General features: G+C 38.7%; 2 protein-coding genes across 3 annotated transcripts; both read left to right on the top strand.

Moving 5' to 3' along the window:
- Window positions 1-2036: 2036 nt before the first annotated feature.
- Window positions 2037-14107, top strand: LOC147474754 (E3 ubiquitin-protein ligase UPL1-like). Its single transcript, XM_086583197.1, has 9 exons — window positions 2037-2177; window positions 2684-2779; window positions 2891-3097; window positions 3580-11625; window positions 11717-12034; window positions 12511-12712; window positions 12812-13098; window positions 13198-13490; window positions 13597-14107. Exons 1-9 carry the CDS (start codon window positions 2145-2147, stop codon window positions 14105-14107), a joined length of 9993 nt encoding a protein of 3330 aa, XP_086439323.1. The 5' UTR covers window positions 2037-2144.
- Window positions 14108-14254: 147 nt separating this feature from the next.
- On the top strand, window positions 14255-24343 carry LOC147474753 (E3 ubiquitin-protein ligase UPL1-like). Of its 2 annotated transcripts, none has more exons than XM_086583196.1 (8): window positions 14255-14711; window positions 14796-14942; window positions 15218-15298; window positions 18142-18367; window positions 18461-18600; window positions 21303-21409; window positions 22973-23132; window positions 23969-24343. In XM_086583196.1, exons 2-7 carry the CDS (start codon window positions 14934-14936, stop codon window positions 23073-23075), a joined length of 666 nt encoding a protein of 221 aa, XP_086439322.1. In that variant the 5' UTR covers window positions 14255-14711; window positions 14796-14933; the 3' UTR covers window positions 23076-23132; window positions 23969-24343. The 2 variants fall into 2 exon arrangements, with proteins under 2 accessions (XP_086439322.1, XP_086439321.1); XM_086583195.1 differs by having other exon boundaries at window positions 23963-24343.
- The last annotated feature ends 544 nt before the right edge of the window (window positions 24344-24887 follow it).

The raw sequence follows: 24887 nt of genomic DNA, 5'->3' as shown, positions 1-24887 counted from the left end.
TTCAAAAACTAATATATAAAACTATATTTCCGTACGTTTTTTCATCAGGTTTGTTTTGTTCACAATTTTACTATGCAAACTTAAATTTTTATATGTAAATTTCAATTTTCTTATATCAAACTACTATGTAAATTCAACTTTTCATATATCAAACTACTCTGTAAAATTAAATTTTCATATGTCAAACTACTATGTAAATTTGAAATTTCAACATGAAAATCAGAAGTCGAGCTTGTTCAGATTTTAAAGTTGGTACGGTGCCAATGGCTAGTTCATTCGTATCCACTAATGAACAAATTGAATATGACAGTAATAGGCTAATGGCCTCTTCCAATCACGATGTCTTTTATCCATCAAGGCATCAGCCATTCTCTCTAAAAGAAATTAATGAGAAGAGTATAAGTAGCTAGTTTGTACATCTTTATGATTCCTTCACCAATATAACCAAAAACCACAATGTTATACACATGTGGTATCAAAGAAACGACGAATAGAGAAATGTATAGACAAATGATTGTGGTTCATGCAATTATATTCCTCATGGACATTTCCACAAATATACTACAAGCAATAAGCAGAGTCAACTTCTCCCCCCACTCAATTTTGTACCTATAAAATGGTTACCTATATAGCCACTTTTTATCACAATGAAATCGGTGTTCTTCTTTAGTGTAAGGATAAAGAATCTTCACTACTTATCTGCTTTATTGGAAAATGTAGTTCTTCTTCAGTGTAAAGATCACCAGTTGATTTAAATGCTTGATTTAATGAAAAGGATAGAATGGGAAACATAAAATTTTGGGGGATAAAAATTAGACCGCAAATTGCTCATAATCTGCAAAACAGTGAGGTTAATTGGCAATGTGTAAATAATAGGGAGATTATATTGGTACGTTCGTGATGGAGGAGTTTACATATAATCGGATTTGATTGAGGGGATTGAGGCCCATTTCTTGCATCTTTAAAACACAAATGAAACCACTTATGGACCGGAAAATGATTGGAAAACAATTGCTATACTCACCTAATTAATCTCAAACAACCAAAGTCTATGTTTTAATTACCACAAAATTTCTATGTTTTATTCTCACAAATTCCTTTCTTTTCTTTTTATTTTCCTAATTTTTTTATGGACGAAAATGGATAAATATGAGAGTTTGAGAATGTTTTAGAAAGCTTTAGAAACTCTCTAGAAGGTCTTAGAATTTTTTAAAGAAAGTTTTAGATTTTGGGCCCAAATTACTATTTCCGGACCAAAACCAAAATTGGGCAAAAACATATGGGCTTTTCCGTGGGATTTATGAAAACTCACATTTAATCTATCCGGCCTCAAAAGTCAAAATGATATGAATAAACCCTGTTTCCAAAATAAATGTTTGGTATCCTTTTGTTAAAAAAAATACATATGATAAATACAAACAATACGAAATTTATACAATAAAAAAGTAACATAGTCATAAACCTAAATAAAGTAAATAAAATATATTAAAAATGTAAAGAAAATCCGGGCTTTGCACCTCTCTTTGCACATTTGTCTGCCCCAGAGTTCAATTCTCGCCAAGATGAAGAGATGAGGAGTCAGTCTGCCTTGTCGTTATACTTGTTCCAGATTAGAATTAGATCCTGCTTTCCAATTTTTGACGTCCCAACCCGGTAACCCGAATTAAAGTCGGGCTTTTACTTTCCAAGCTCGCCAGAATTCAGGTTTTAAGCCGTTGCGCTTCAGTTTACCCGACCCTAAGTTAACACCCATAACAAAAGCGATTACAATTAAGGACGGGCTTTTTTTTAATTGTGTTCATAAAGCCCATGTAGTGGGGGGATTGGACGTGGCAAAAAACTTTTCGTTCTCAGATACCTGATATATATATATATATTATAGTAACTAACACTCCTTTCCGTTCCTTCTCCTTTGCTTTTGCTCTTCTTTAGCTTCTCCCAGACCCGTAGCAGAGCATCTCTCTTTCTCTCTCTCTCTCTCTCTCTCTTATAAAACAACCCTTTCTCTTCTAAACTGAAACCCAAACTCTTTCTCTCTTACAAAACAAAACTCATTTCATCACTTCCGATCAGATCATTTGCGTGTGGAATTTGAAGCTTCAATTATTTCATATCATTTCTGAATGGTTGGTTAATTAAATAATATGAAATTAAAAAGAAGGAGGGTTTTGGAAGTGGTATGCTAATTCTCCACTACTATTGATCAATACATCTACCTTTCTTTTGTTCTATTTCTCAAAAGAATTACATGCTGTAAATTTTGGAACTTTACTTGCCATTGTTTAAATTACTTAAAAATTTATGTATCTTTTTCATTTATTGGGAGTTTATGCTTTATCCAATCAGTCCAGTTTAGCTTTTTTGGTTCGTTTTAAGTGCCAATATATTATTCTTCTTTATCCTTTAGTGGATGGCTTTTTAGTTAGTATGTATTGTAAGCTTTGTATTGCAATTGCTATCCATGTTGCTAAAGATCATATTTTTAACCTTTGTGCTGCCACTGTTATCTAATGTGTATGATCCGATATTGTTGATTCTTATTTTTAGAGGATAGTTAGTATAGAATTGGTATAACTTTAAAGTATTCAATTTCACTTTGAGTTCTCTCCATTTTCTTTACTTAACTTATTTTGAAGTTTTAAGTATCAATTGTTGACATACATATACTTTTCTTTTGCTTCAGCCTCCAAAAATCAAATCTTTTGTCGATGGTGTTACCAGTGTCCCACTGGAAAATATACAAGAACCCCTAAAAAACTTTGTCTGGGATTTTGATAAGGTGGGTTTTATGATTTAACCTTTACCGTATTTTTTTTCTTCTGTTCACTGTTAGTATATACTTTTATTGATGCTGATGTTACATTTCTTTTCATTTTTAATTTCTGCCCAGGGAGATTTTCACCACTGGGTTGATCTTTTCAATCACTTTGATTCTTTCTTTGAGAAGTACATAAAGTCGAGGAAGGATTTGCAAGTTGAGGATAACTTTTTGGAGGCTGATCCTCCCTTCCCAAGAGATGCGGTTCTCCAAATTCTACGTGTTATTAGGATCATCTTGGATAATTGTACAAACAAACACCTCTATAATTCTTACGAGGTAAGTTTATTTTTAAATGATAGTGTCTGTCTTCTATATGTTTTATGCCTTCATGTACTGTTATTGTTATTCTGTTTCCTTTTTTTTTTCAATAGGTAAAAAATAATATATATATTTTTTTTAAGTGGCATAAACACCTCGGCTAATAATGAGACCTTGAGTCTACACCCAAGACCTTATTAGAAACAACCCAAAAGCAAATACGAAACAGACAGACTGGCGGAAGGACAAAAAAGCTAAGGAAAATGAGGGGAACAAAAAAAAGAAAAAAAAAAGCAAACGATGATTTCCACCTTGCCAGCACCACCATCATCCAGAGGTCCACCTCCCAACCCCTTCCATCTTCGTCTCCACCTTGCCAATACACGGCTAAGCCCCTTGTTATTGTTGTGTATCTTAATGCGATGTTTTTATTTTTCACCACTAATTTTTCTTCTTTTTTCATAATTGCCCTTTCTTATGTGGTTCTTTGGGCAATGCAGCATCATCTTTCGTTTCTGCTTGCTTCTACTGATGCAGATGTGGTCGAGGCAAGCCTTCAGACTTTGGCTGCATTCTTAAAGAAAACAACAGGGAAATGTTCTATAAGAGCCACTTCTTTGAATTCGAAGCTTTTTGCCTTTTCTCAAGGTTGGGGAGGAAAGGAAGAAGGTCTCGGATTGATTGCATGCTCCATAGAGAATGGGTGTGATTCAGTTGCATATGAGTTAGGCTGCACCCTCCATTTTGAGTTTTATGCAAATGATTTAGCAGAAGAGGTAAATACTACAAACCAGATGACCCACGGCTTACAGGTAATTCATTTGCCTAGAATCAGTGCTCATGAAGGGAGTGATCTTGAGCTTCTGAATAAACTAGTGACAGAGTATAAAGTACCACCTACCTTGAGGTTTTCGCTTTTAACCAGATTGCGGTTTGCAAGAGCTTTTGGGTATTTAGCTTCCCGCCAGCAGTATATATGCATTCGTCTATATGCGTTTTTAGTACTTGTTCAAGCGAGCAATGATGCAGAAGACTTGGCTGTTTTTTTCAATAACGAGCCCGAGTTTATCAATGAGCTGGTGTCTTTGTTAAGTTATGAAGATATGGTTCCCGAAAAGATCCGAATTCTGTCTACTCTAGCATTGGTTTCCCTTTGCCAAGATAGATCACGCCAGGCAGCAGTGTTGACTGCTATCACATCCGGTGGGCACCGTGGCATTCTACCAAGTTTCATGCAGAAGACTATCGATTCCATCACTGGTGATTACTCAAAATGTTCTGTTGTTTTTGCTGAGGCTCTCCTGTCGCTAGTCACTGTTTTGGTTTCATCCTCTTCTGGTTGCTCAGTATTGCGTGAAGCAGGATTAATACCTACTCTTCTTCCTCTTCTTAAAGACCTGGAACCCCAACATTTACATTTGGTTGGTACTGCAGTTCATGTTCTTGAGGCATTTATGGATTATAGCAACCCAGCAGCTGCACTGTTCAGAGACTTGGGGGGGTTAGACGACACTATTGCTCGTCTCAAGACAGAAGTTTGTTATATTGAAAGTGGCTCCAGTAAACAGGGTGAAGACTCTCATAGTTTTGGTAAGGGAAAACAAGTTGTCGATGTTGAGGCTGGCGAGCTGGATAACAGGCAGCCTATTTATTCTGATGGATTGGTTGCATACCACCGGCGGTTACTAATGAAAGCTTTGTTACGTGCTATATCACTTGGAACTTATGCCCCTGGGAGCTCGGCTCGCTTATACGGTTCAGCGGAAAGTTTATTGCCTCATTGCCTTTGTATCATCTTCAGAAGAGCAAAAGATTTTGGTGGTGGGGTATTCTCACTTGCAGCAACTGTCATGAGTGATCTCATTCATAAAGATCCTACTTGTTTTCCTGTCTTAGATGCTGCTGATTTGCCATCTGCTTTCCTGGAGGCTGTAATGGGTGGTGTTATTTGCTCTGCTGAAGCTGTTGCATGCATACCACAGTGCTTGGATGCATTGTGCTTGAATAACAAAGGCCTGCAAGCCGTTAAGGATTGCAATGCTTTGAGGTCCTTTGTAAGAATATTTACTTCCAGGACGTATGTACGGGCTCTTTCTGGGGATGCTCCAGGATCATTGTCTACAGGATTGGATGAACTAATGCGTCATGCTTCTTCATTGCGTGGTCCTGGAGTGGATATGTTAATGGAGATATTGTTTACCATTTCAAAGATTGGTCATGGGGTTGAAGCTCCTTCCTTGGCCACCGAATCAATAGGTTGTTCAGCCCCTGTTCCAATGGAAACTGATGCAGAAGAAAGTATTCTGGTTTCAACTGATGATGGGGAATTTTCAAAGATGGAAACTTCAGAACAAATAACTGAGGCATCTCCTGATGGTTCTTTAGCAAATATTGAGTCTTTCCTTCCTGAATGCATAAATAATGCAGCCCGTCTTCTTGAAACGATTCTTCAGAATGCTGACACATGCCGTATATTTATTGATAAGAAAGGGATTGAAGCTGTTCTGCAGTTGTTCACCTTGCCACTAATGCCGCTTACATTTTCAGTTGGGCAGAGTATATCTGTTGCTTTCAGGAACTTTTCGCCTCAACATTCTGCTACTCTAGCTCGAACACTATGCACATTTTTGAGGGAACGTCTGAAGGCAACAAATGAAACTTTAATTTTGGTGAGTGGGATTCATCTAGCTGAGCTTGATTCTGGAAAGCAAATGGAGGTCATCAGAATTCTTTCCTGTCTTGAAGGTCTCCTGTCTCTGTCCAACTTTGTGTTGAAAGGTTCTAGCAGTATGGTATCTGAATTGGGGTCCACAGATGCTGATGTGTTGAAGGATTTTGGCATTGCTTACAAGGAAATAATATGGCAAATATCTTTAGCCAGTGATTCCAAGGTGGAAGAGAAGATGGAAGATAGAGAAGTTGTAACAAAGAATGCTACTTTATCTGTCATTTCTGGAAATGGTGATGATGCAAACGTTGTACCAATGGTAAGATACATGAATCCAGTCTCAACACGTAACAATTCCCAATCCGAATGGAGTGCGGAGGAGGAAATCTTATCGGTATTTCGGTCGGTTCGTTCTGGTGAAGTTGCAAACCGTCATGGCAGACATGGGTTGACACGGACACGGGGTGGAAGGACTGGTCGACAAATAGAGGCTTTCAGCATTGATGCAGAAAGTTCAGTGAATGTTCTTGATTATGCTTCTGTCCAAGACACCAAAAATAAAAGTCCTGATGTTATTATCATGGAAAGTCTAAGTAAGGTTGCTTTTGCAATGCGCTCTTTCTCTGTGACTCTTGTTAAGGGATTTAGCAGTCCAAACCGTCGCAGGATTGACTCTGGTTCATTAAGTTCTGCATCTAAGAGCCTTGCTACAGCCCTGTCTAAAATCTTTCATGATGCTCTAAGCTTCTCTGGACATTCTTCATCTGCTTCCCTAGAAATATCACTGTCAGTGAAATGTAGATATCTTGGGAAGGTTGTGGATGACATGGTGGCCATTATTTTTGATAGCAGACGACGTACATGTAACACGATTCTGGTGAATAATTTCTACGTGCATGGAACCTTCAAAGAGCTATTGACAACATTTGAGGCTACAAGCCAACTACTTTGGACCCTACCCTATTCTGTTACTTCATCTGGGTTTGATCAGGATAAGACTGGCGAAGGGAACAAGTTGTCTCCCAGTTTGTGGTTGCATGATACCTTACAAAGCTATTGTCGCATGCTTGAGTACTTTGTTAATTCCACTTTACTCTTGTCTCCAAGCTCTTCATCTCAGGCTCAGTTGCTTGTTCAACCTGCTGCAGCTGGATTGTCGATTGGGTTGTTTCCCGTTCCTAGGGATCCTGAAGTGTTTGTCCGTATGTTGCAGTCTCAGGTTTTGGATGTTGTCCTTCCCATATGGAACCATCACATGTTTCCCACTTGCAGCCCTGCTTTCATTACCTCCATGGTCTCCCTTGTTACTCATATATACTCTGGTGTGGTAGATGTAAAGCAAGGGCGACATGGTGTTACAGGTGGCGCATCACAGCGCCTCATGGCTCCACCTCCAGATGAAGCAACTATTGCTACTATAGTTGAGATGGGTTTTACTCGAGCCAGAGCTGAGGAAGCCTTGAGGCGGGTGGAAACAAACAGTGTTGAGATGGCAATGGAATGGTTGTTTAGTCATGCTGATGATCCTGTGCAGGAAGATGATGAGCTTGCTCGAGCCCTTGCATTATCATTGGGAAATTCACCCGAAACATCTAAAGAGGATACTGCTGATAAGACAAAAGATGCACCGACGGATGAGAAAGGAACAGAGGCACCTCCGGTTGATGATATTCTTGCTTCATCTATGAAGTTGTTTCAGAATAGTGATTCGATGGCCTTCTCTTTAACCGATTTATTGGTGACTCTTTGCAATCGCAACAAAGGAGAAGACCGTCGAAAAGTTACTTCCTATCTAGTTCAGCAGCTAAAGCTTTGTCCATCTGATTTCTCACAGGACATCAGTGCACTTTGTGCACTATCACATATTTTGGCACTACTTCTCTCGGAAGATGGCAATACGCGTGAAGTTGCTGCTGAGAATGGTATTGTTTCTGCTGCAGTAGATATCTTGGCGAATTTCAAGCTGAAAAATGAGTTGGGAGAAGAGAATGCAGTTCCTAAATGTGTGACTGCCTTGTTGCTTATTTTGGATAACATGTCGCAATCGAAACCAAGAAGTGCTTCTGAAGGCGTCAAAGGAAGTCGTTCAGGGTCTCTAGCTGATTCATCTGAAGAACATCAGCCATTATCCTTTCCATCAGCAGTTACAGAGAGGAAATGTGCATCTGATATTAATGAAGAAGACTCTGAAAATGGTTTTGAGAAGGTACTGGGAAAGTCTACTGGTTACCTGACTCTTGAGGAGTGTCGTAGAGTACTAGCAGTTGCTTGTGAATTCATCAAACAGCATGTTCCATCTCTGGTTATGCAGGCTATTCTGAAGTTATGTGCCCGCTTGACTAAAACTCATGCTATAGCAATGCAATTTCTTGAAGTTGGAGGTTTGACTGCTCTTCTTAGTCTACCAAGAAGTTGTTTCTTCCCTGGATATGATAGTGTGGCATCTGCTATTGTTCGCCATCTACTTGAAGATCCTCAAACCCTACAAACGGCTATGGAGTTGGAGATTCGACAAACTCTTACTGGCATTCGGAGTCGTCATTCTGGCCGCCTTTTGGCCCGGACGTTTTTGACATCCATGGCACCTGTAATCTCTAGAGATCCCGTGATCTTCATGAGGGCTGCAGCTGCTGTTTGTCAGTTGGAGGCATCAGGAGGGAGGATGAATGTTGTGTTATTAAAGGACAAAGAAAAGGATAAATCAAAAACATCTCCTGTTGAAGTTGGTGTGTTGTCTACTGAATGTGTTCGGATACCTGAAAATAAGCAACACGATACACCAAGCAGATGTTCCAAGGCTCATAAAAAAGTACCTGCAAATCTTACTCAAGTTATTGACCAGCTTCTGGAAATAGTAATGTGCTACCCATTGGGAGACGGACAGGTAGATTGTAATAGCTTTTCAACCCCCATGGAAGTGGATGAACCCAGTACAAAGAAGAAGGGCAAATCAAAAGTTGATGAGTTGGAGACTATGGGCATTGGTGGTCTCTCTGAACGATCAGTGGGGCTAGCAAAAGTAACTTTTGTCCTTAAGTTGATGAGTGATATTCTTCTCATGTATGTACATGCAGTAGGGGTTATTTTGAGACGGGATTTGGAGACGTGTCAACATCGGGGATCTATTCAATTAGATGGTGTGGGACAAGGAGGAATACTGTACCATGTTCTGAATCATTTACTTCCGTTGTCATCTGATAAGACCTTTGAAGCGGCTGATGAATGGAGTGAAAAGTTGTCTGAAAAAGCTTCATGGTTTTTGGTAGTTCTATCGGGGCGTTCTAGTGAAGGGCGCAAACGTGTGATCAATGAACTTGTGAGAGCCTTGTCTTCATTTTCAAACATAGAGAGCAACTCCTCCAAGAGTGTTTTATTGCCAAATAAAAGCCTCTTAGCTTTTGTTGATTTAGTCAATTCTATTCTGTCAAAAAATTCATCTTCCAGCAACTTACCTGGTCCTGGTTGCTCACCAGACATAGCAAAGACTATGATCGATGGAGGGGTGGTTCAGTCATTGACCAGTATGCTTCAAGTGCTTGATCTGGACCATCCTGATGCTCCCAAAGTTGTGAATCTCATACTTAAGGCATTAGAGAGCTTAACAAGGGCTGCTAATGCTGGTGAACAAGCACGCAAATCAGATGGGTCCAACAAGAAGAAAACAGCTGCTGCTTCTGATAGAACTGAAACTCAAACAAATTCAATTTCTGCCACTGAAGCTCAGGAGATTGACCACAATAGTACTCAAAATGAAGGCAGTAATGTAGTGCAAACTGTACAGCAGCTGCAAGGAACATCTCAGAGTGAAGGGGATCAAGGTTCAAATCAAGGCCGGTCTATGGAACACAGTATGAGAATAGAGATGGACGAGATCCCAACCTCTAACCCTCTTATGGAAGATGGAGTGGAGTTCATGCATGAGGAGATGGAAGAAGATGGTGCAATACACAACACAGATGGAGTTGATGTGACATTCCGAGTTGAGCACAGGACAAATGATGAGATTGGGGATGAAGATGATGAGGACATAGGGGAGGATGGTGAAGATGATGAAGAGGATGAGGAAGATGAGGATGATGAGGATATAGCTGAAGATGGTGCTGCTCTAATGTCATTAGCTGATACTGATGTGGATGATCACGATGATACTGGACTGGGGGATGAGTACAATGATGAAATGATTGATGATGAAGATGACGATTTTCATGAGAACCGTGTCATAGAAGTAAGGTGGAGGGAAGGCCTGGATGGTTTAGACCAATTGCAGGTTTTAGGGCGACCTGGACCTGGACCTGGACCTGCAGGTGGCCTCATTGATGTTGCTGCAGAGCCCTTTCAGGGGTTGAATGTGGATGACATATTTGGGGTTCGAAGGCCTTTAGGCGGTGAGCGGCGCCACCAAACTGGTAACAGGGCTTTACTTGAGCGATCTGGTCTAGGTGGAGGTGGTTTTCAACATCCTCTCCTTCTTAGGCCGTCTCAGTTGGGTGATCCAGTTGGTTCAATGTGGTCGTCAGCTGGAAACACATCCAGAGATTTGGAAGCTCTACCTGCTGGAAGTTTTGATGTAACTCACTTCTATATGTTTGATGCACCTGTTCTTCCATCTGAACATGCATCAGCTTCACTCTTTGGTGACCGTTTGGTTGGTTCAGCGCCACCACCTCTGATCGATTTTTCTGTAGGCATGGATCCTTTGCATTTGGCGGGTCGCAGAGGGGCAGGTGACAGTCGTTGGACTGACGATGGTCAACCTCAGGCAGGTGCTCAGGCTGCTATGATTGCTCAGGCAATTGAGGAGGAGTTTATATCCGAGTTACACAGTGTTGCTCCTGCCAACAATCCTCAACTTCAGATGCCATCGGAGAATCCAGGGGCACAGGAACAGGAAACACGACAACCTGATGTCCCACAACCAAGTGATACTAGTGAGCCACTGCTAGTTGGTGATAATGTAAACAGACAGCAAAGAGAAGTCCAGAATCAAGACTTGGGTACTGAATCAGTTCATCATCTAGAAAGTCCAACAACTGAGACAGATGTCCATCTTCCTGACTTATCCTATGAACTTGTCAATCTGGAGTCTCTTGCTCGAGAAGCGGATGAAGGCTTAGAGATGCAGCGGAGTATGATGTCAAGAGATCCAAATGAGTTGAACAGTATAACAAATGGAAGTGCTGGCATGGAAATTGGTGGGTTAAATGGTGCTACTGCTACACAGTTGGACATTTTCCCTGAATGTGCTACGCCAACTGAGAGCCAATTTCGTTCTTGTATTGTAACTTCTAGTGAGTTGGCACTTCAGGATGGTTATGCTGATGCACCTTCAAGAACAGATAGTCAATCTAGTAATTATGCACGTGTAGACTCTGGTTTAGAAATGACTGATGTTGGTGATGTCAATACTTCTTCAGTTTGTGTAAGTGCTGATGTTGATATGGATGGTGCTGACGCTGAAGAAAATCAAACAGAGCATGCCAATCCTGTTTATGGTGGTGGTGTAGATGTGCCATCCAGCGATCAAAATATTGTTATTGCTCAAGATGCTAATCAAGCTGATGAAACCAGTAACAACAATGAAAGCTCTAATGCAAATACTATTGATCCTACCTTCTTGGAGGCACTACCTGAAGACCTCCGTGCAGAAGTACTAGCTTCCCAACAAACTCAGCCTGTTCAAGCTGCAGCATATGCTCCACCTTCAGCAGAAGACATTGATCCCGAGTTTTTAGCTGCTCTCCCTCCAGATATTCAAGCCGAAGTGTTGGCACAACAGCGAGCACAAAGAGTTGCGCAGTCTCAACAAGCTGAAGGACAAGCTGTTGAAATGGACAATGCCTCCATTATAGCTACTTTCCCTGCTGATTTGCGTGAAGAGGTAATGATTTTGCACTTTGGGTTATTCTTTCTTTTGAAAGTCTTTTAAATTTCTTATTGATTTTGTTATTTGTCCCTTGCTCCTGTATCAGGTTCTTCTGACTTCTTCTGAAGCAGTTTTGTCTGCATTGCCTTCTCCGTTGCTTGCGGAAGCCCAGATGCTCAGGGATAGAGCAATGAGCCACTATCAGGCTCGCAGCCTTTTTGGAAGCAGTCATAGGCTTAGTGGCAGGAGAAATAGTTTGGGATTTGATAGGCAGACTGTGATGGATAGGGGCGTGGGAGTTACAATAGGTCGGAGAGCAATATCTTCTATATCGGATGGCTCAAAGGTAAAGGAAATTGAAGGCACACCGCTTTTGGATACCGGATCTTTGAAAGCATTGATCCGGCTTCTGAGGTTAGCACAGGTATTACTCTGAATTTCTAATCCATCCTTAATTCCTTATGTTTACAAGATTGATTTTCAATGAGGAATTTTTGGATTTCCATGTGATATGAAACACAAATGCTAATATTTGCGTGCGAAGTGGTCTGATTTCTCCTACTGTAATAGGTCTTTGTTTAGACAATCTCATGGCAATTAGGGATAACGTTGGTGTAAAAGGCTTGTAAAAGGGCATTAAAATATCAAAAAAAGAACTTGAGATAGATGATTTTTGCTTAAAGAACATGTAATTATCTAAATGTTTTCCTGTAGAGTTGAACCAATTTGTTCTGATTAGCCTGAACTTTAGACTTCATATTGTATCCGCAGTTGGAATGCCATAGTTTACTCTGGATTATCTTTCTTATCCCTGCAATATGATATTTAGCATCCTTGCACTTCGATCTTTATCTCACATGGTCCTATTGTGTTGTTTTTGGTTAATTTTCGTCTGGGAAGCCCCTCGGAAAAGGCCTTCTTCAAAGACTCTTGTTGAATCTTTGTGCACATAGTGCTACAAGGGCTGTTCTTCTTCGCATTTTGCTTGATCTGATTAGACCTGAAGCTGAAGGTCTTGTCAGAGGATCTGCAACATCACCTCCTCAGAGGCTTTATGGGTGTCAACCGAATGTTGTCTATGGCCGAGCACAGCTTTTGGATGGTACTGATTTTTCTTATATTGGTATTGAAAAGTGAATGTTTTGCTACTTCTGTTTATTTAATGCAAGATCTCAATTTGCACTTTGGTTTTATCATGTAGGTCTTCCCCCACTGGTATCACGTCGTATTCTTGAGATATTGACATATTTGGCCACAAACCATTCTTCTGTTGCAAATATTCTCTTTTATTTTGATCCTTCGTTGATCTCTACGTCTCCAAATTTAACAACATCGGAAGCTAGAAAGGAAAAAGGGAAAGAAAAGCTACTGGAAGAAGTAACCTCGTCAAGCCCATTAGAAATCTCTGAGGGGGATATACCTGTAGTATTATTCCTGAAGCTATTGAATCAACCACTCTTTTTACGCAGCAATGCTCATCTGGACCAGGTCTGAATGTTCATTTGATGGGATGTTAACTACTATCCTTTCCTTGCTGGTCAACACGTTCTGATTTGTTTTTTCCCTTGTTCTTTTTTAAATGTGCAGGTAATGGGCTTGCTTCAAGTGGCTGTTTATACAGGTGCTTCGAAGGTTGATTGTCAGCGTCATTCTGGATTTGGTGCAGCAAATGTACCAAGTTTACCGGCGACTGAAGAACCAGGTGATAGTCAACAACATGCATCTATAGCTAATGTAGATTCCTGCCAAGAGTTGGATAAGAGTGTCTGTAGCGAGATACCGGCCCCAGCCATTAAGAGAACTGTTGATATGTATGATGTCTTTCTGAAGCTCCCTGAGCCGGATTTGCAAAACTTGTGCAGGCTTCTTGCCCGTGAGGGGTAATTAAAATTTTATTTTGTTTTGTATGCTATGACTGACTTAAGTATGGTTTTGGTCAACTTTTCTGTCTCTTTTCAGTAATGTCATTTGATTTAAAATTGCTAGGCTTTCAGATAAAGTCTATTTGCTTGCGGCCGGAGTCCTAAAGAAGTTGGCCTCCGTTGCTAGTCCCCATAGGAAGTTCTTTATTTCGGAGTTGGCAGGTTTAGCTCATGGCTTGAGTAGTTCTGCTGTTGGTGAGCTCATCACATTAAAGTGTACACACATGCTGGGCCTGAGTGCTGGTTCCATGGCTGGGGCAGCTATTTTACGTGTTCTACAAGCACTTGGTGCACTGACTGCACCTGCGGTAGATGCAAATAAGGGTAAACAGAATGATGGGGAGGAGCAAACCATTATGTGGAACTTGAATGTAGCTCTTGAACCACTGTGGCATGAACTGAGCGATTGTATATGCACCACTGAGACAAAACTGGGGCAGGGCTCTGCCTCTTCTAGTACGAATGTTGGCGACCACGTTGGAGGCGCTTCTTCTCAGTTCCCACCTCTTCCTCCTGGTACGCAGCGGTTTCTTCCATTTATTGAGGCTTTCTTTGTTTTGTGTGAGAAGCTTTAGACGAACCATTCCATTCTGCCTCAAGATAATGCCAATGTCACTGCTAGAGAAGTAAAAGAATCTGGTGGGAGTTCAACTGAATCATCTACTAAATTTGGTGGTGCACTTCAGAGACGGCCTGATGCTTCTGTGACATTTGCAAGGTTTGCTGAGAAGCATCGACGCCTATTGAATGCTTTCATCAGGCAGAATCCAGGTTTGCTGGAAAAATCACTCTCTATGGTGCTTAAAGCACCAAGACTTATTGATTTTGACAACAAGAGAGCATATTTTCGCTCGAGAATCAGGCAGCAACACGAACAACATCCTTCTGCTCCACTGCGTATTAGTGTTCGTCGAGCATATGTGTTGGAGGACTCCTACAATCAGTTAAGAATGCGTCCTACTCAAGACTTGAAAGGGCCTGACTGTGCAGTTTCAAGGTGAGGAGGGCATTGATGCCGGTGGCCTGACTAGAGAATGGTATCAGTTACTGTCCAGGGTCATATTTGACAAAGGAGCTTTGCTGTTCACAACTGTGGGCAGCGATGCAACTTTCCAACCGAACCCAAATTCGGTATACCAAACTGAGCATCTTTCTTACTTCAAATTTGTGGGCCGAGTGGTAACATTCCCTGGAACTCTGCTTAATTGTTTCTTCTGTGCTGGCGTATTTAGGTAGCATTATTTACTTTTGATGCCTTCGCAGGTTGCCAAGGCATTGTTTGATGGCCAACTTTTAGACGTTTACTTCACTCGCTCCTTCTACAAGCACATTCTTGGGGCAAAGGTGACTTACCATGATATAGAGGCTGTTGACCCAGATTATTATAAGAATTTGAAATGGATGCTGGAGGTTAGTGACTTCTTTGATCATCACTCGCTTCTTAGAGCTTCTCACAGGCTATGTGCTAGGGAAACTAGATCTTAGGAAATTTTCATTTCATGGTCCACTTGTTAATTTTACGTGTTGACGCAGATCAATAAGCCCCATATGGATGCACTACAAAATGATTTCACATCAAGTTTTCGTTGTTTATTCTGTGGCATTTTGTTTATGTAATAGACTTAAATAACACAGAAGCATGGTTTGTTAATATCAATAATGATTATTCGTTTTTTTTTTCGCAGAATGACGTTAGTGATATACCTGATTTGACATTTAGCATGGATGCTGATGAGGAAAAGCACATTCTTTATGAGAAGACGGAGGTAAGACGATGTAGATGATAGTATCTATATTACCTGGACATACCATATTTCAAAAATAATCCGAGTCAGATACGTACCCACGTGTACGTGTTGGACACATTGACACATGTTGTATGTGATATACCTTAATTCTGGATATTTAGTTGTGTCAGACACTCCGTATCCAACATGGATACGGACACACGTATCCACTATTAGTATTATTGTTGTATATATTATATATCAGCCTGGCTCCTAAAAAGACTTTAAATAAGGACCAAGTCTAAAACAACCCACAACTTTACTTACAAAATGATTTAAAATCTAATCTTTTGTGGATATGATCTACTAACCACAAATAATATCTCTACAAAAATACAAAAATTCAACTTGACAATTTTTAACATTGGCAAAAGATGATTGCAAAAACTAAACATTTCTGGACCATTAGATATTTTTTCAAAAGTGGACAACAATTTTTATCTAAGTTAGAAGATATCAAACGAGTTGAATTTTTGTAGAGATGTTTTTTATGGTTAGTAAATCATATGCACAAAACATTATATTTTAAATCATTTTGTAGGTGAAGTTGTGGGTTGTTTTAGATTTGGTCCTTATTTAAGGTCATTTTAGGAGCCGGGCTGATATATATATATATATATATATATATATATATATATATATATATATAGAAATGAAAAGGCTACGTTTCAGATATACCACAATAAATATAGAATAGTACATACATGCTCAGCTCTCTCTTTACAAGGAACAAGTCTATAAAGCCCGTATTTGTCCAATTAACATTGAACAGTGTGTGTGCAGTGCAAGTTTCGAAGCTTTGGGAATTGATATGCTTTTTGCTAAATATAATTATTTTCCCCCATTGATTGTGTAACAAACACAAAAACTTTCCTAGCAAATCTGTTATGTTGAGTTTCAATCTTAATACTGATGAAATAAGAAATTCTATATTTGTAGTATGTTCAGATGTAAGTTACATTGACACGGCAGTTTGAGGATATGTGTCGACACAGCTGTGTTAGCTGGATACGGCATATTATCTAAGTCAGATTGGACACGGATACGTGTATCCGTATACGACACACGGGTACAAAGCGTTGAAATATAAAAATTTGGGGTGTATCACATACAATGTGTCCGTGTGTGTTCGTCATGGATACATGGATAAGTATCCGATACAAATTATTTTTAAAATGGCATATCATGTAACATAGCATATAATATTCTCTGTCGGCCAATAATTTTGGGTAGAAGACTAATGAAAAGCATTTTTGGTAATAAGTGAAAGAAAAATAACCAATAATATCTCCATAATATTCACCAGAAAAGTAGGGCATTATCCACAATAGGAGGAATCAATATAATATGGAATTATCGCCAATAAAATAGGAAAACATAATAATGAAAAAACAGAATTGGAAATAAAATCTCCTGGCCAATCAAATACTAGATTACAAATCAGTCACAATTATCTTATTACTCGTATATGTTATGTTTATAAACTCTTTATAAGACATTAAGATGTCACTTGCATGAGTTATAAACTTTTTTGAAGCTTAATACGTGTCACTATAATGTTTGTTTTATATTGACGCTTTAAATTTCTTATCTTCTTATTCTACTTATTACTTATTCTTCAATAATACTGCTAACCAAAATATAATTTAAAAGATAATTATTTTTTCTACCTTTCTACTTGTTACTATTCTTTAAAATACTTCCAACTAAATATTTTTAAAATAATTAATTATTTCTAGCCGTGTGCTAGTGTCGGTTCTCAACAGCTCTCTGTGTCGGTTATCGACATGTGTCCATGTGAATAGAACTTCGGTTCAGAGTCCATGTCTGTGTAACTTAGATTCAGAGATCCTTTGGCATGAATCTTTCCGAATTATATGATGAAATTATTTTTTAGAAATTTATTTGTTTTTTATGTTTTTGGAAATTTTTTAATTGGAGATAACTAATTTCTCCTTAATCATGGCTTGCCCATTAGTGTTGTTCTGCATTCAATATGACATGTATGCTTATACTAATTATCTAGACTTTCTTGTTTTTTGTGGTGGTCCCAGTCCCCACAGAACACTACATCAAGAAGTTTTTGTAAACCAAACCAAAACAATTGAGGAACGAAGAGACAGACTTCATGATGTAATTTGCTTATGTAGAATTACAGATATCCATCAAAGCTTGCAAAATAAATCATATTGTAGTTTGAAGGCGGACCAAAAGGTGTTGAATATTTTATGCTAACTTAGATTGATAACACCAATTAATTTTAATGGAAAATAGCCAAAAACTAGGGTTTCAAGAATAACGAATCTCTAGGTGGATACAGATGCAATGTGAAAAGTGCTGCATCTGTGCATCGTAGGTATCCACATGTCCATATCGGTCAAATCAGATGCATTGTATGTGATTATACCTCTTTTTTTGATATTCGCCGTGTCAGACATACGGATGAACTTATCCATGCCAATGTAACTTAGTTTTTACTAGAAGGTATTCATCCCAAGCTTCTTCCTAAGAACTTCAATTTCCGGGGTTGCATTTTACTGCTCCATCACAATCAACTTTATTAGACTGCCGGAGCATTTTTGTATAAAATTTTTAGAACCTTTTTAATTTATATATTTGCTTTGGTTGCTTTGTTATATATTTATTTATTTTTCTCAACTCAGAAAAAATAAAAGCATTGGGACCAGAAAATAAATGTGTCACGATTCAATTCACCGGACATCCATAATCTTCAGTTGATATTTTGAAGATTTGAAAAGAACTTTTTTTTTTTTATTTTTTATCGTACTATTGTTATCTTGTTAATTTTTTTATTATGATAGGTTACTGATTATGAGCTCATACCCGGAGGAAGAAACATTCCGGTAAAAGAAGAAACAAAGCACGAGTATGTAGACCTTGTTGCGGAGCATATCTTGACAAATGCCATCCGTCCTCAAATCAATTCCTTCTTAGAAGGTTTCAACGAATTAGTACCGAGAGAGCTTATTTCGATATTCAATGATAAAGAGCTTGAGCTTCTAATCAGTGGGCTTCCGGAGATTGACTGTGAGTATCTCAAACATATGTAGCGGGCATTCTGCTGTATTTTGGTTTAGATTTCATGGAAGTCCTCATAACGTTTTGTCATGCTCTTTCCAGTGGATGATCTGAAGGCCAATACTGAGTATACTGGTTACACAGCTGCGTCTGCCGTTGTCCAAGGGTTCTGGGAGGTTGTCAAAGCATTCAGCAAGGAAGACATGGCAAGATTTCTTCAGTTTGTCACTGGAACATCTAAGGTAAATGATGATGAACAAAAGCTTCAGTGTCTTTTGATGTCTTTAAAACCTGGGCGCCACCTGGGATGCCGCACTACAATTCATGCTGCATAAAAATGCTAATGCATTAATGTTCAGTGTTTGTGCTTTCAGTCTGTTGGTGTGATCAGCAGACAACAGAATTTAGATTACATAGATTAGGAGCAAGAAGTGCTCCCAAAATTACAGAAGAGATCTTCTCTTACAAACCCATCCCAATTATGAAGCCTACAAGCTCTTATCTTGTACAGTTTCCTCATATTCATGAGAATAGAAGGAAGATCCTAGAATCTGATTTTCTTGGGAGTTCAATCTAGGTTTGCTCTTTTTTCTTCTATATTGGTTTGTCATCTGACTAGAAGCTCTCTCTTAAGTGGAAGCTTAGGGGGTGTTGTTTGTAGCTTGCCACTTATTTTAATTTGTAAGTGGTGGACCAGTTTTTTGGTTTTCTTTTCTGGGATATTACATGGACACGCCATATTTTGAAAGTAATCGGTGTCGGATACGTATCCGCGTGTCTGTCGGACACAACACGGACACATATTGTATGTCGTATATCTCAGCTTTCTATCTTTTGCCGTGTCAGATCCTTTGTATCTGACACGGATACGGACACATTCGTGGCAATGTAACTTAGTTTTTCAGCTACTTATCGGACACACCAGGCACATTGTGTATGTCATCTACCTCAGTTTTCTATCTTTGGCCATGTCAGACCCTTTGTATCCGTGTCGGATATGGACACATATCCGTGTCAATGTAACTTAGTTATTCATCTACTTATAAGTGGTAGACCCAATATTTTGCATTATTTGGCTACTTGTAAGTACCAAAAGTGAAAAGTGTAAGATGGAAAACCTGACGTACACAAACTTATAAGTAGCAAGCACTTATAAGTGGTTGCCACTTATTGGCTTTAGTTAAACTAATTTTACGACAATGAGCTTACAGTATATGTGAACTAAACCACAAAGTGGCTACCTAGGTACACCCTCAATATAGTGATCGAGCCTACTGTAGCTCTTCACGTGGGGCAAAAGCTTGATCACTGCTCAAAATAGATCTGAATCAGGGAAGAAAAGCTGAAGGAGGAAACATATAATCCAAGGGGTTTAATTCCTACTCAAAACACTGTTTTGTTGATATAACATAACTAGTAATCTTAATGAAAATCACCAAAGAAGGCATTTGCTTGCTCAATGACTTACAAGAATTCTATTTATCCAACAAAACAAGTACCCATTTACAAAAAATTAACCCATTACATGATTCATTAATTATAAAATTCATATTATGATGAGTATTTGTTTAGATTGAAAGTTATATAAAATTCTAATCATATTTAGTTGTTATCTTTGTTAGCATGAAAAGACCACTTCCTTGAAAAATTAAAATGTGAGATGAGATGAGTGAATGGACGTGGGTGTGATCAACAATATATGGGGGAAATCTTGTCCAAACAAAACAATCACTTTAAGTGGGTGTTGTGCGTAAAATGGTGAGTTTATATAACACAACCCTTTTTTATTCATTTCTGACAGAAATAAAATCTGGCAAGAATGGCTGTTAAGCACCATGTTGAGTCCTAAGACCAAAATATGCGGATATCCAAGTTCAGTCTCAGAACTGACCAAAATTATGCCTTCAAACAGCCAAGACTAATAAGAAGAGTGGGCACAAGGTAGTGCTCTAAGACTATCCAAGATCAGTCTCAGAACTGACCAAAACTATGCCTTCGAACAGCCAAGACTAATGAGAATATTGGTTACAAGGTTACAGTTCAGTCTCAGAACTGACCAAAGGAATACGTATTTAATTCTTGGAAAAGACGAATCTGATGCAAGAGAGTGCCAAAACCTGGTACATCTGATCAGATCTTATCAATTGAGTTGCTGTCTATTTTTTGATTGTGGTATTTTGATATGGCTTTTTGTCACATGTTATGCTAGTTAATGGGTTATTTTCTGGATCTGATGCTCTACTGCCTTTCTAGTAACTTGCTTTTGATGCATTATGTTTATCCACGTCTCCTCCGACACTGGCAGGAATACCCACAAGTGATATGAAAACTGATTATGGTTTTACAGTTCCTGCTAGATAGTATTTAAAAGAAAAGTTCCTGCCAGATGACTTGATCATTAGAAGTTAAAGTTGGAAGAGAAAAAAACGCAGGAGGTTTGATAATTAATTAAAAAACCTAAAAGAGAAAACAGTGTGAATTGATCAGCCTGATTTTCAGTAACTGTCGGTCAAAGATTCAATTCTCTAATTTTAGTTTTGTTATTTAGAAGAGTTTAGAGTTTCTATTCCATGTCATAATGAAATTTGGAAGATTTCTTAGTGTTACACCTGGCTTAGGAAACACATGATACTGTTTTTAAAAAGTTCTTTACATGTTTTGAAGATAGCTCAATATATGTTATATATATATATATATATATATATTATCAATTAATTAATTCAATTTTAAGTTTGTACTTGTTAACCTTCAATTTTTATAAAACTCTTTTGAACGAAGTGCTGCGTTAATTGTGCATTTTGGCTATAAGTCTTAATTTTTCTGTTACTTGCCTATCTGGTAGATACTTTTAACCAGACAATTTCCAAAATTGCTTTACAGTTCTGTCGCTAGACATCATGAGCAGATTCGTCAGAGGAGCTGATTCTTTAATTTGATTTTTCAGGTACCCTTGGAGGGTTTTAAAGCATTACAAGGTATCTCTGGTGCTCAACGTTTTCAGATTCACAAGGCATATGGAGCTCCAGAGAGGCTGCCATCTGCTCATACCTGGTTAGTGACTTAGTGTAGATATTGCTTGATGACTCGGTGTCTTATGGTAGTCAGGGTAGAAAATCTTGGTGACGCTGGTTCTTGGAGAACTTAGATTCTGTTATTTCGGACATATATTAGTTGCTTAGTTACTATGTGATGAAATTTACTCACGGAAGCGGGCAGTAAAATGAAGTCCTGGGCTATTAAATCGTTGAGTACTCGCTACTCGCTGCTTAGCCGACCCGACTAACAATTTAATCCCTGATTACAATCGGGCTCAAAAACTCCCCGAGTACTCGGCCGATTAGGCCCGATTAGCCGAGTAATTGTGTTCACTATTTCAATGTTAAACATTGAATTTGACATTTCGCCGATTCGACCAACCCTCGATTCTGTAAAGTTCTACATTTTAATCATATTTATTTTAGTTGATTGAGTGTTTTAATTGTTTATTGATTGATTGGGTTCTTAATTGGCTTCATTATGTTGGTATTTCAAAGTTAAATATATTTAATAATTATTTGTAAAGAAAGATAGTGTTATGAAAAATCGTCCGATTAATCCCCGACCGATTACACCTACTCGCTACTCGCTCTTCAAGCGAGTGGCGATTTAACTGCACAGAGATGAACACCAATGATTTAAATAAAAGACTAAACTTAAATTTAAAGAACAACACTAAACAAACATAATTAAATAAACCCCAATTAAATGAAATCAGCCCTAGAATCATCAATAGGGGATAACGGGAATTCAACCCATGGGAACTAACCCTCAAACATTCAAGTTTGTAACTCATGGAAACACTAATAAACTCTATGACCCCATTTATAACATCCTATGGTTTCCACATCCAAATAGGAAACTAACACTAATTGGCTACTAACAACAGTCTTACGCCAATAAGGAATACTAAAAATAAAAGAACCCCTTAAACTAATTCGACTTCTAAAAAACAATCAAGCCAACTAAAACCAGGACTTACTAAAATTAGTAAAGACCTAAATTACTCTAAATAGTAACGGCGTGACCTAAATTACTCTAAATAGTAACGGCGTGATTTACTAAAAATAGCATATGCTATTTACATCACTATGTTAAGTGGGTATGATATGGACATGGCATGGACACGAGAAGTTCAATTAAAGATAGTGTGCGTGTGCCTGGCTTCCATTTTGAAGTACCCGTGTAACAGATTTAGTTGATAAGCCTTTTTTATGCGGGATAAAGGTCGAGTATATCCAAATATATTTTCTTAGATGACATTAATAGTATAATGTGAAGAATGATTGAATTTATCTAATATGAATTTAATTTGCTTCAAATTATTTAAATAAAATTTACAGAAGTACATTGCCAATATCCATCAATATGTACTGCTAAATTCTGATGATTCTTGCACTATCTGAAAATTTCCAACCGACTCAAATTGGGTAAGTTTTGTATATACCTGGTGTATATCAGCATTTTAGGTATCCAATGTAACAATTGACATGAATATTTTGGATCAGGATGGCAGCTCCATTTGCTAGTCTTCAGTCTAACTTTCTATCCTCATTGTTTTCCATTATATCTTTTCAGCTTCAACCAACTAGATCTTCCCGAGTATTCCTCCAAGGATCAGCTTCAAGAGCGCTTGCTGCTGGCTATTCATGAAGCAAGTGAAGGTTTTGGCTTCGGTTGATCGATTGTGATAGTGACTGGTGAATTAATCATACTCGCTTGGAGTTGCCATGTATAGGTTAGCCCCTCATGTTTTCCTTTGGATTCGACCTCGATGGATCTTAACTAAATACCTTTTGGAACTCCATGTAGCCAGTAGCTTTATCTACGGTTGGAATCAACGGTGCATCTGTATTTTATTTAATCCCATGATGCATGCATCTATCTCATGTTTGACTTTATAAACTGAATTCATCCCCCCTCTCTTTTGCTTTGCTCTCATATTCTTTTTTTGTGGGGCACTCTTAATGAGGTTCTCTTTATTAGTGTACTACCGAAATATGGTACAGTATATCCCCATGTACTCCTCACCGTTGGATCTGATCAGAGGGGGTAGATCTAGGATGAAATAGTAGATTGAAGGTGTATTGGATTGGATGTTCACTGTGGTGTTTGGTGGGTATCCAAAGTGGTTGTCGGTTGGCCAGCTATCCATACGGACGGTGACACAACCTCACTTCCTTAGCTCTAGGTCCCTCCTATACCCTAGTTTTCTTTTCTCGGCCCCCTACGGACTGTCCTTGCCAACCCTAATATCCCTTCTAGCCAAGGATCTTACTCATCCTAGTGTCTATGACCCCTACACGTGGTTTAATGTGTCCATGGAAATCCACAGAATTGCTCCAGTACCCCCACTTCTTTGTACTCCCTATATTAGCTTATATCCCTGATGTCCACTTGAGGGTGTCCCAAAAAATGCTGACAAGCTTGTAGCTACAGCTACCTTATGTTTACCATATTCACCTATTGCATGCATGATGAGAACTGGCTGATATTGTTGGTGTTCCAATTTCTTTATTTCGATCAATACTATACTACTGTTATGATGATAGAGAATGATTACTGCAGATACAGAGGCTCGCCTTGCAGCCTGACACATAAAGGTTGTACACTAAAGCAACTGCTAGAAGTGATGCCGAAAGTGTCAAATGGAGGTCACACTGGTCTGTCAAAGTTATTTATTCAAGTGAGAACGGTTGGCTAGGATTAACTTCTGAAGTTGATGGAAACAAGACCAGAAAACAGGAGTGATCGGAAGACAACCCCCTATTGGTTTCTCACGGCTTCACATCTATATTAAGTACATATATCTTCTCTGCATTGTTAATTGTAACTTAATTTTTTGCCATGTCCTCTTTTTTGATCCATCTGTCCCCTTGTTTTGTGAATGTTTTATTTTGATTTAAATGAATAAATGGTGGATCAATATACATAGTTTAATTACATAAAGAGTCTCTCTCTCTCTCTCCAATTGCCCTCCATTTCGATCCATCTGCCTCCTTTTCATCTAAATGTTTTGCCAACCACATGATCATCCCCAATCTAACGGAACTTGGCAAGTGTTTCGCTTTAGCTCAAGCCCTAGCCAAGCCAAGCTCGACACTTTATGTACTTAGGTAGTAGGACTCATCCCCTGCCTGCTTTCTGTAATTGTTTCTTTACCAAAAATCAATTTGGAAAAAATTATAGGCGGATTTCATCCAAAGAAAAGATGGACTAATTAAATTCAACAATGCCAATTACTCTGTCATGAAGGCATTGTTAAGGTAATTCGGTCAAATATTGCTATATTTGGTACGAAAACCCTGCCTCTTTCAGGCAGCTCAGACCGATACCCTCCAGTGGGTGTATATTGCCGTAACGGCTGCAATATGGATGGTGGAGAGTTTACAGATCCACCCAACTTATCCTTCTTTAGTTACTGCGCACAGATCTTGTGATTTCTGTCTCCACTAACACCACAAATGGTTCTGGGGGAACGTGCCTTCAACTA

This window comes from Coptis chinensis, chromosome 9 (genome assembly GCF_015680905.1).
Source record: "Coptis chinensis isolate HL-2020 chromosome 9, ASM1568090v1, whole genome shotgun sequence".
NCBI classification, from domain to species: Eukaryota; Viridiplantae; Streptophyta; class Magnoliopsida; order Ranunculales; family Ranunculaceae; genus Coptis; species Coptis chinensis.
Note: the sequence above shows the minus strand (reverse complement) of the source record. Positions and strands in the feature narration are given on the sequence as shown.

Coding starts and splice junctions, on each gene's coding strand:
- LOC147474753 (XM_086583196.1), top strand. Junction 18,368..18,460: donor TGGGCTTCCGGAGATTGACT/GTGAGTATCTCA, acceptor TGCTCTTTCCAG/TGGATGATCTGAAGGCCAAT. Junction 21,410..22,972: donor CTGCCATCTGCTCATACCTG/GTTAGTGACTTA, acceptor ATATCTTTTCAG/CTTCAACCAACTAGATCTTC.
- LOC147474754 (XM_086583197.1), top strand. CDS start 2,145: ATGAAATTAAAAAGAAGGAGGGTTTTGGAAGTG. Junction 2,178..2,683: donor GAAGGAGGGTTTTGGAAGTG/GTATGCTAATTC, acceptor CTTTTGCTTCAG/CCTCCAAAAATCAAATCTTT. Junction 13,099..13,197: donor GCAATGCTCATCTGGACCAG/GTCTGAATGTTC, acceptor TTAAATGTGCAG/GTAATGGGCTTGCTTCAAGT.